This window comes from Eleutherodactylus coqui, chromosome 12 (assembly GCF_035609145.1).
Source record: "Eleutherodactylus coqui strain aEleCoq1 chromosome 12, aEleCoq1.hap1, whole genome shotgun sequence".
NCBI classification, from domain to species: domain Eukaryota; kingdom Metazoa; phylum Chordata; class Amphibia; order Anura; family Eleutherodactylidae; genus Eleutherodactylus; species Eleutherodactylus coqui.
The window spans coordinates 115,258,576-115,270,996 of NC_089848.1; the positions used below are offsets into that span (position 1 = coordinate 115,258,576).

At 42.6% G+C, this 12,421-nt stretch overlaps 1 protein-coding gene across 5 annotated transcripts in view; it reads left to right on the forward strand.

Moving 5' to 3' along the window:
• The first annotated feature begins 255 nt into the window (after positions 1 to 255).
• The window catches only part of LOC136586642 (uncharacterized), a 48,075-nt gene continuing 35,909 nt past the window's right edge, over positions 256 to 12,421 (forward strand). For all 5 annotated transcript variants that reach the window (XM_066584798.1, XM_066584797.1, XM_066584801.1 and 2 more), the window contains exons 1-2: positions 256 to 418; positions 4,044 to 4,371. In XM_066584798.1, coding sequence (XP_066440895.1) covers positions 4,048 to 4,371 — 324 coding nt within the window. In that variant the 5' untranslated portion in view covers positions 256 to 418; positions 4,044 to 4,047. The remainder of the gene's footprint in view (positions 419 to 4,043; positions 4,372 to 12,421) is intronic.

Sequence of the window (12,421 nt, forward strand, 5' to 3'; positions counted from 1 at the left end):
GAGGGGATAGTAATGACTGTGACACACGGAGAGATGAGGGAACACTAATGAATGTGACACTAATGACTGAGATACACGGGGAGCTGAGGGGACACTAATGACTGTGACGCACGGGGGTGAAGGATGACGGGAGTTGTAGTACTCCTTAGCCCGGCCTCTTTCGTTCCTCAGGCAGGGGGACTACAGCTCCCAGTGGTGCTTTGCGGGTGAGGTGTGACCCTCTCCGTGCTGCTGGTGGCGGGTGTGTGGTGAGGGCAGGTGACGGGGCGGGTGTGTGCGGCCTCCATGTCCCCTCACTCCTCCTACTTCCTGTCCGCTGTGTTGTGTCTCCGCTCCCCGGCAGTCGCATCCCCGGAGCCCAGACAAAAGGACGGACACCCGGAGCTCGGCGGTCCCCGGTGCAGCATGTCTGAGCGAGGTAGGACGCTCCCCGAGATGGCTGCACCCCGAGAACCGCTGCCATTCTCAACCTGTAATCCCGGAGACTGTACTGTTATATACGGGTTCCTCATGTCTGTCCATAACACCCGGGAGGCACCCAATAATCCGGCATCCCTGCCTCAGAGTGACTGAGCATCCAGCACAGGAGCACCCCAATACTTCTAATCAGAGCCCCCATCACTTCACCTACACCCGGAGTGATGTCTGTGCTGCACACCCTGCTATACTGCACCCCAATATCCCCCACACTCCTTACTACATACAGAGGGGGCCCCCAACACCTTGATCAGTGCTACACACTGCAGCAGAGGGTCCCCCAAATATACAACACCACATGGTAGTAACCCCACTAGACATCTCCCCTGTGTTTGTCAGCAACACCTCATACTGCACCCCATATTTATTGGATCTCTTCAGTTACCATATTACTGCCCCCCAACATCCCCCGCCTTGTGCCCCCCAACATCCTTCTCCAGGGGCTACTGTGCCCGCAGTATTCTGATAACTGTCACCAAGTCCCATATGATGATGGAGGGAGATATCAGCTCCTCCTCATATGTCACTGTCACATATGGACCTCACCTGTCCTGTCTTTCCTGCCCCCCATGTGATACATATTATATTTTTAAATGTATTCTAACTTTAATTTTGTATTTTGTTAAAATTTTATTTTTTTTATTATATATTTATTGCCTCTTTTTGTTTATTTTCACTTTAGTATAAGTTGTGCTTTTGTTTTGCTGTCTGCTCCATAACTTTTTTACAGTCGTTATATTTTATGTACATTTTTATTGCATTCATTTTAGATATATATATTTTTTAAAATATATTTTTGTATTTTAATTTATTTTATTGTCTTTTTTTGGCCATTAGATGACTGGTCTGTTGTGTGTGTTTTGTTTTGTTTTGTTTTTTACTATAAATCCTGTTTGTTCCTATAATTCTTAGATATTTTTTAAATCAACTTTATTTATCACTCTGGTTTTTGTTTACTTTTTAAATCTTTACTTGGATTTTCGTTTGATTACATTTTTTTGCATTATATCCCATTTTAATTTTCTTCATTTTTATCCTAATTGGGGCATTTTGTGTTTATTTCTGACCCATGGCTAATCTTCCTGTCTGTTATAAACATATTTCATTTTGTTACATTTTGTTTTATTGTATCTTGTTATGTTGCCTTTGCGTGTATTTTGTTTATATTATGTTTTGTATTTATAGTCCTTTTTTATACTGACTGAACATGGATCTGTTGTGCATTTTTTCTGTGCTGTCACTATTGCTCCTGTCTGTTGCATGGAAGAAGGAGGAGAAAAAGCAGAGAGATATCTATCCATCCCTGATCCTATTGCAGCAAGTTCTCACAAATGGGGGCATTTATCATAGTTGACAAGTGCCCTACTTTGCAATGCATGACTTTCTTCCCAGCAGAGTATGATCAGCAGATACCCAGGACTCGGGGACACACCTCTGCTCTTCCAAGATTATTAGACTTTAAAGGCACTGCTCTAGCTGAAGACTAATGGGCTTGTCTGTGGGGGGCAATTACTTACGATGGGGCAGAGAGGAATTCTGGGAATTTTTTTTTTTTCAGTCTTTTTTTCCCCCCCTATTTTTTATACTTGTGTCTATAATTAAACAAGTGGCTCTGCTTGTAATGGAAGATATGTGTCTGTGATATGGCACTATTCAGATTACTGTTGGAAACTCTATTAGGAACTTCCGTCACAAATTCCACATTCTGTGCTAATTTTTTTTTCCAGTAAAATGATGGAACCTGATGGATCTCCTTACAAGTAAGGCACAATGCACATGGCCGGATTTGCATTGCGGAATCTGGAGCAGGCGTTCACACTTGTGGGGGGAAAATTGCAGCATGCTTTTTTTTGTGCCAGATTCTGTGCGAACGGCTTCCATTGAAGTCGGCCGACACATCTGCAGTACAGAAGAAAAAGCATCCGGACAGGTACGCAGGGCTCACCGGCCAGGCACCGGGTTGGATTCCGCTGCGGGATCCCACATGTGGAATCCGACTCGGTCGTGTGCGTTCCGCCTAAGTTGACTCCTTCATGTGCAACTAATGTCAGTCGTGTGATGGATCCAAAACGTCAGTTTTATTGTTGCGATCTTATGATGGAACAGAACGATGGAAGTGATAACTGTGGATATGAACATGCCCGAACAGATGAAGAGGATCAATGTCTGTGAAATTAATTCTCCACTTTGATCACATAGTGTTTGGCTGGTTGTAATTGCACTTTATATACTGAAACATTGCAATATTAATTGGGTATAAGCACTTTTTTTGCAATGGGTTTTTCCAGGAAAATAGTATTGATGGCTCGTCCTCAGGATAGATCATCAATAGTTGATCGGTCGGGATTCACAGCTTTGGCCAATCAGCTAATTGGGCGCTCGTTGTTAGCACCGCAGTGCCTAGGGGTACAGAGTGGAAGCTGCTGCGCGGAGGTTGGAGCAGCAGATTCCGCTCCGTACCCTTGTATATTGTGGGGTGACAGCTGATGCCCGATCAGCTGATTGGCCAGGGTCCCAAACAGACCCCAGCTGATCAGCTATTGATGTTCTATCCCAAACGTTCTTGCTGGTCAGCTGCACTTTTTCCTGTTTACACGGTAAAATCTGCAGCTGACCAACGATGGCTATATGGTGACGAACAATCCAATAACGTGTAAGAGCACATTTACACTTAGTGTGGTTTTGCCCCTTTTTATTACAGTAGCCAGATTGTGCCTCTGTAGAGATATTGTGAAATCTTCTTCCAACAACTACATCCGTTATTCTGTTACTGGAGACAGTCAGCTAGTGTAAGGACACGCACTCCATAACATTTTGGCTAAGTTCAAGCTTTCTTTCTTCAGTTTAAAGTGTAAGATTTCAGTGTAAAGACTGTACTTTCGAAAATGCAAATCAACAGAGAATGCTCTTCGCAGACACCAAACAAGCAGGGAATGCTGTGAGATTTCAGCTCTGAAGGCTGCAGAATAGTGAGTGCAGCTCCCGAATGTAATGCAGGATGTAAAGCTGGCTTGGAACAGGATAAGTAATGTAATGTATGTATAGAGTGAGTACAGCTCTGGAGCATAATGTAGGATATAACCCAGGTTAAGAAACATATGTATACAGGGACTAGAACAGCAGCAGAATTGTGAGTGTAGCTCTGGAATATAATGCAGGATGTAATCCAGGTTCTGTACAAGGTGATTCAAAGGTTGGCGTAGAATATGGATCTCCAAATAGATGCTGAATGGAGCATGCAAGTTATTTTGACAGGGCGAAAAAAATGAGCAGCTACAACCTTCTCTGATGTTATAAACAGACTGGCCCAAATCACATATATCTCATTTGTGTGGCTTCAATGGGGGATGAAGATGAGCGTTGGCTTAGCTGACTATATAATCCCTATGGCCAGCTCCTCTGTGGGCTCATCAGACTAGAATTCTCTTTCTTGCAACATTTTACCGCATACCTTTTATTATTCCACTAATTGCTTGCTGTTCTTGTAATCCCTGTCCGGCAGGATATGATATGTCACGGTGAACTGATGCTGATTGATGCCAGTCTCTGCCTCCTTATCTTGTCAGATCCATGATGTCTCGCTGTCTGGTGAGAGGCTGCAGGAACGATCGTGGGAGGGCGGACAGCTCGGTCACCTTCCACCCTTTCCCAACAGAGCAGAAGGCTGCAAAGAGATGGGCCAGTTTATGTGGGGTCTCTGGTCAGGAATGTTCTCAGCTGTTGAAGGATCTGGAGCATGGCGGTACTGGGAGATACCAGCTGTGTTCTCTGCACTTTGAGCAAAAAGCCTTTGAAAAGAACCCAGACGGCAAAACCTTCAGCGTGAAACTGGTTGAGGGAGCAGAGCCAACACTCTTCCTGAGCCCAGCACAGACCGACGAGAACAATGCTCAGGTAAGAGACGACAATATCCCTTAAGGCCCAATATCCACGGCATGCACAGATTCTGAGTGCGGAATCCCACACAGAATCTATGCGTACCCGCAGCCATGGACATAAAAAAGACAGTTTCCTACCTCTCCGGGTCCAGCGCGGGTATCCTCTGTTGTGGCCTGATCTCTTGTGTTCAGCACGGCAAATGTGTCCGGGGGTGCCGGCCAACGTGCCCGGCGCATGCGCATTTTTTTTTCTTCTTTTTTTCTAAATCTGCTTTCCCGTAGATCCGCGGCACGTCCACAGTGACAGCTGCGGGGGGTCCACTTATCGGATGGCTTCCATTGACTTCAGTGGAAGCCGCCTGTGCGGGATCCACAGGAAAATGGAGAAAGCTGCGATTTCTTCCTGCGCATGTGATCTGCGCGCTGGGAAAAAGTCACATCCGCATACCTTTCACTGCTTTGCAGGCCCCCATGCATCCCTATGGGCGGCTTGATTTGCGGATCTCCCGTGTGGGTGCTGCAAATCAAATCCACCCATGGACATTGGGCCTAAGAGTCTCACGCTCCGCAGACTGGACTTTCACTAATTTTAATGCACACCTTCTACATAGAACAATAAAGATGACCAAAAGGGTTTTCTAGTTTTATGTTTAAAAAAAAAAAAAAAAAATTAAAAAAAGTTTGTTTTTTTTTCCCCTAGAAACAATATATTTAGCAAAGTGGTCAGTGCTCTGGTAGACTGATATAAAAGAGCAAAGATGTCGTTTAGACTCAACTGGTGGGGCGGGATAGGCCAGGTGACCCTGCCACACCTGCAGTTCTAGAAAGGCTTTAATCAATTTATACAGCTGACCAAGATATCCCCGTCCAACATAGATATCCACAGAGGAAGGGCGCACAAACCTGATCCCACAGAAACCAGGCTGTCTTGGTGTATGTAATCCAGGAAAAGGTCTGAATATAGAGGGTTATATAAATCCAAGTACTTGTGATTAACTGTCAGCACTTTTTAAATTAATTTCACAAATGTTCCACCATATATGTTAAAAAAAGAACAAAAACATGAAAAAAAAACCCTTAGTCTTTTTTTCCCTCTCCAAAACATAAAATATATTATTCAGGAGTTTTAAACACAGCAATAGCCTACAAGATAGTGTATAATGGTATACATTTAAAAAAAATGGTGACAGCCCACAAGCACCATAAATCCTTTGTGTATGTACTTCAAACGGTGACAGAACAGAACCCCCCCCCCCCCCCCCCAATCCATGTATGCAGAGAACCAAACAAATCCAGTGACCGCTAAGGTAGAAGGCCAAGAAATGTCTAATAAATATATATATTACACACACACATAACTGGCAACCTGGGGGTTACTCCCTTATGGGAACAGATATCATCTTCTGTAAGATGGATTGTGCCATTCTCACAGACCCAGGAGATCAAATTTCGTCAAGCACTCTGGCTTCTGCCAGCCTTATTAGCACACTGCACAGGTTTATAGCATCAACACGGTGCATACACACCAGAATACAACACATCCTTCTTGTTTTCCAACCCGTAGTGTCCTTATCGCTATCCCCTACTCGGGCATCTAGCGGGCGTCCTTCCCTGTCAGACTCACGATGGACACTGCCTGGTCCGCACCAGACCTCAGGAGTACAGCTTCTCAGGAGCCTCTTCCTCTGACTTTCAGCAGGGAACTCAATGGGTCTGGAGGTTTTAACTCCTCCAGTCCCACCCATACCGCTGTCCCTGCTGACTAGCACACACAATGCCTGCATTCATGCCCTCTGCAGGCCATTCTGTGAACTACCTTGCCATAATATGTGTGTGTGGACACTTATCTTATGTTGCTTGAAGAAGGTCACATTCGAAGTGTACATTGGATTTATATTCAGTAACCTCTGTGATCAGACCTTTCCATGAGTGCCAAATGCACTTTTTTTCCCTACATCATCTGGCTTCCCAGAAACAATGCCATTGACGTCCTTAGGCTGTGTTAAAGGGGTTGTCCCGCGCCGAAACGGTTTTTTTTTTTTTCAACCCCTCCCCCCGTTCGGCACGAGACAACCCCGATGCAGGGGTTAAAAAAGAACACTGGAGAGTGCTTACCTGAATCCCCGCGCTCCGGTGACTTCTTACTTACCTGCTGAAGATGGCCACCAAGATCTTCTCCCTCGGTGGACCGCAGGGCTTCTGTGCAGTCCATTGCCGATTCCAGCCTCCTGATTGGCTGGAATCGGCACGTGACGGGGCGGAGCTACACGGAGCCGCTCTCCGGCACGAGCGGCCCCATTGAAAAAAGAAGAAGACCCGGACTGCGCAAGCGCGGCTAATTTGGCCATTAGACGCCGAAAATTAGTCGGCTCCATGGAAACGAGGACGCTAGCAACGGAGCAGGTAAGTGAAAAACTTTTTATAACTTCTGTATGGCTCATAATTAATGCACAATGTACATTACAAAGTGCATTAATATGGCCATACAGAAGTGTATAGACCCTCTTGCTGCCGCGGGACAACCCCTTTAAGTATTGCACCCAAGCTCCATTCAATTGATCAAGCAGCAATCTGTTCTCCTGCTCAAATATTCAATTTAGAGAGGATTGCCTAGAGTGGATACAATTGTAGCAAATTCTCAATATTAATATTGGACCTGATGTGCAAGACTATAACTACTATAATACTGCCCCCTATGTACAAAAATGTAACTACTATAATACTGCCCCCTATGTGCAAGAATATAACTACTATAATACTGCCCCCTATGTATAAGAATAGAACTACTATAATACTGCCCCCTATGTATAAGAATAGAACTACTATAATACTGCCCCCTATGTATAAGAATAGAACTACTATAATACTGCCCCCTATGTACAAGAATAGAACTACTATAATACTGCCCCCTATGTACAAGAATATAACCACTATAATACTGCCCCCTATGTACAAGAATATAACCACTATAATACTGCCCCCTATGTACAAGAATATAACCACTATAATACTGCCCCCTATGTACAAGAATATAACCACTATAATACTGCCCCCTATGTAGAAGAATATAACTACTATAATATTGCCCCCTCTGTACAGGAATATAACTACTATAATATTGCCCCCTCTGTACAGGAATATAACTACTATAATACTGCCCCCTATGTACAAGAATATAACTACTATAATACTGCCCCCTATGTACAAGAATATAACTACTATAATACTACCTCCTATGCACAAGAATATAACTACTATAATACTGCCCCCTATATACAAGAATATAACTACTATAATACTGCCCCCTATGTACAAGAATATAACTACTATAATACTGCCCTCTATGTACAAGAATATAACTACTATAATACTACCTCCTATGCACAAGAATATAACTACTATAATACTGCCCCCTATATACAAGAATATAACTACTATAATACTGCCCCCTATGTACAAGAATATAACTACTATAATACTGCCCCCCTATGTACAAGAATATAACTACTATAATACTGCCCCCCTATGTACAAGAATATAACTACTATAATACTGCCCCCTATGTACAAGAATATAACTACTATAATACTGCTCCCCATGTACAAGAATATAACTACTATAATACTGCTCCCCATGTACAAGAATATAACTACTATAATACTGCCCCGCTATGTACAAGAATATAACTACTATAATACTGCCCCGCTATGTACAAGAATATAACTACTATAATACTGCTCCCTATGTACAAGAATATAACTACTATAATACTACCCCCTATGTACAAGAATATAACTACTATAATACTGCCCCGCTATGTACAAGAATATAACTACTATAATACTGCTCCTATGTACAAGAATATAACTACTATAATACTGCTCCTATGTACAAGAATATAACTACTATAATACTGCCCCCTATGTACAAGAATATAACTACTATAATACTGCCCCCTATGTACAAGAATATAACTACTATAATACTGCTCCCTATGTACAAGAATATAACTACTATAATACTGCCCCCTATGTACAAGAATATAACTACTATAATACTGCCCATATGTACAAGAATATAACTACTATAATACTGCTCCTATGTACAAGAATATAACTACTATAATACTGCTCCCTATGTACAAGAATATAACTACTATAATACTGCTCCCTATGTACAAGAATATAACTACTATAATACTGCTCCCTATGTACAAGAATATAACTACTATAATACTGCCCCCTATGTACAAGAATATAACTACTATAATACTGCCCCCTATGTACAAGAATATAACTACTATAATACTGCCTCCTATGTACAAGAATATAACTACTATAATACTGCCTCCTATGTACAAGAATATAACTACTATAATACGTCCTTCTATGTACAAGAATATAACTACTATAATACTGCCCCCTATGTACAAGAATATAACTACTATAATACTGCCTCCTATGTACAAGAATATAACTACTATAATACTGCCTCCTATGTACAAGAATATAACTACTATAATACGTCCTTCTATGTACAAGAATATAACTACTACAATACTGCCTCCTATGTACAAGAATATAACTACTATAATACTGCTCCTATGTACAAGAATATAACTGCTATAATACTGCTCCTATGTACAAGAATATAACTACTATAATACTGCTCCCTATGTACAAGAATATAACTACTATAATACTGCTCCCTATGTACAAGAATATAACTACTATAATACTGCCCCCTATGTACAAGAATATAACTACTATAATACTGTCCCCTATGTACAAGAATATAACTACTATAATACTGCTCCTATGTACAAGAATATAACTGCTATAATACTGCTCCTATGTACAAGAGTATAACTACTATAATACTGCTCCTATGTACAAGAATATAACTACTATAATACTGCCCCCTATGTACAAGAATATAACTACTATAATACTGCCCCCTATGTACAAGAATATAACTACTATAATACTGCCCCTTATGTACAAGAATATAACTACTATAATACTGCCTCCTATGTACAAGAATATAACTACTATAATACTGCTCCCTATGTACAAGAACATAACTACTATAATACTGCTCCTATGTACAAGAATATAACTGCTATAATACTGCTCCTATGTACAAGAATATAACTACTATAATACTGCCTCCTATGTACAAGAACATAACTACTATAATACTGCTCCTATGTACAAGAATATAACTACTATAATACTGCTCCTATGTACAAGAATATAACTACTATAATACTGCCCCTTATGTACAAGAATATAACTACTATAATACTGCACCCTATGTAGAAGAATATAACTACTATAATACTGCCCCCATGTACAAGAATATAACTACTATAATACTGCTCCTATGTACAAGAATATAACTACTATAATACTGCCCCCTATGTACAAGAATATAACTACTATAATACTGCTCCCTATGTACAAGAGTATAACTACTATAATACTGCCCCCTATGTACAAGAATATAACTACTAGAATACTGCTCCCTATGTACAAGAGTATAACTACTATAATACTGCCTCCTATGTACAAGAATATAACTACTATAATGCTGCCCCCTATGTACAAGAATATAACTACTAGAATACTGCCCCCTATGTACAACAATATGGAAGGGTACAAATAAGGGTCCTTTAAGCTGTTTTTCTGTCCGTACTGATATTATGTGTCACCTTATTAATCTTGAAAGGTCTTTTAACATTGTGGATCTTGCAACCTGATCCTGTTTTTATTTTAGCTCATTATTTTGTGTTCTAATGGTGGTGATGGATGTGGAAGTGCTGAGTGATCCTGACACCTGACTCCATCATTCATCACTGTCGGTTGTCTGCATCAGTCCAATTTCTCATTCCAAGCTTATCCTGACAACCGACGTCTATCCCATTAATCATGTTTGAACCTGTCACCGCTGCTTTTTTTACATTGCGTTAGTCTCCTCCCTGTTCTGCCATCATTGTTTGCTCTCGGCCCACGCTCAGAACAGCTGCCGTACGCTCCACGGAGACTTGAAGAATGGCAGCTCCTTCCTTTGTCATCTAGTGATTGACGCATGGTTTCTTTCATGTTGCCCCTGAATAACAAGTACAGAGGAGCTGCCTATGTATACATATATTGCAATTATGCTAATGTATCGGTGAGGTTATCATCTGGATTAGATGTTCGGTTTCTAATAGAGAATCGCTTAAATGACAATTCCCTAACATTTCGGTCGCATAGAAATGTCTCCCTCACGGATGAGGATGCCAGCTGCCGTATTGGGTGCCTGCGTTGTGCAGAGGGCAATGATGAGGAGTTTCAATTAGAAGACATTGCTGATCCTAAGAATACACTCATTGTCACAAAAAATCAAACAGCTAGAAGTTGTCAAACTGGAATAAAACTTTGTGATTGTAACGCTGATATTGTAATCATTAAAGGGGCAAACCCGATGCAGGGATAAAAAAAACAAACCGGGTAGTACTTACCCGAATCCCCGCGCTCCGGTGACTTCTTACTTACCTTGTGAAGATGGCCGCCGGGATCTTCACCCTCGGTGGACCGCAGGTCTTCTGTGCGGTCCATTGCCGATTCCAGCCTCCTGATTGGCTGGAATCGGCACACGTGACGGGGCGGAGCTACGAGGAGCAGGTCTCCGGCACGAGCAGCCCCATTCAGAAGAGAGAAGACCGGACTGCGCAAGCACGTCTAATCGGGAGATTAGACGCTGAAATTAGACGGCACCATGGAGACGAGGACGCCAGCAACGGAACAGGTAAGTGAATAACTTCTGTATGGCTCATAATTAATGCACGATGTATATTACAAAGTGCATTAATATGGCCATACAGAAGTGTATAGACCCACTTGCTGCCGCGGGACAACCCCTTTAACTGGTATCAGAGAAAAAGGATAATGTTATTGTGGAAAACTGACCCCTTTATAGAGAGGCTCTAATACCCTGCTGTACCTCCTCTAGCTTGGATACAAGATGTGATACAGGCAGGCATGGAGGCTCTAGTACCCTGTTGTATCTCCTCTAGCTTGGATACAAGATGTGATACAGGTGGGCATGGAGGCTCTAGTACCCTGCTGTACCGCCTCTAGCTTGGATACAAGATGTGATACAGGCAGGCATGGAGGCTCTAGTACCCTGTTGTATCTCCTCTAGCTTGGATACAAGATGTGATACAGGTGGGCATGGAGGCTCTAATACCCTGCTGTACCGCCTCTAGCTTGGATACAAGATGTGATACAGGCAGGCATGGAGGCTCTAGTACCCTGTTGTATCTCCTCTAGCTTGGATACAAGATGTGATACAGGCAGGCATGGAGGCTCTAATACCCTGCTGTACCGCCTCTAGCTTGGATACAAGATGTGATACAGGTGGGCATGGAGGCTCTAGTACCCTGTTGTACCGCCTCTAGCCTGGATACAAGATGTGATACGGGCGGGCATGGAGGCTCTAGTACCCTGTTGTATCTCCTCTAGCTTGGATACAAGATGTGATACAGGCAGGCATGGAGGCTCTAATACCCTGCTGTACCGCCTCTAGCTTGGATACAAGATGTGATACAGGTGGGCATGGAGGCTCTAGTACCCTGTTGTACCGCCTCTAGCCTGGATACAAGATGTGATACGGGTGGGCATGGAGGCTCTAGTACCCTGTTGGACTTCTTCTAACTTGGTTACTAGATGTGATACAGGCAGGCATGGAGGCTCTAGTGCTCTGCTGTACCGCCTCTACCTTGGATGCAAGATGTAATACTGGTGGGTATAGAGGCTCTAATACCCTGCTTTACCGCCTCTAGCCTGGATACAAGATGTGATACGGGCGGGCATGGAGGCACACAGGTACTCTATGGTATTCCGCAGCATATCGGTCCATATTTGCTGTAACTGAGCCTCTAGATCATGAAAACGCATAGGGTGTTGAAGTTGGCGTCCCAGATACCGCATACATGTTCTCCTGGCAATAAGTCTGGTAACCAGGCAACCACATAAGTGTGACAATGTTGTGGGGGCTTCCTGTGACCCCCTTGCGTGTGC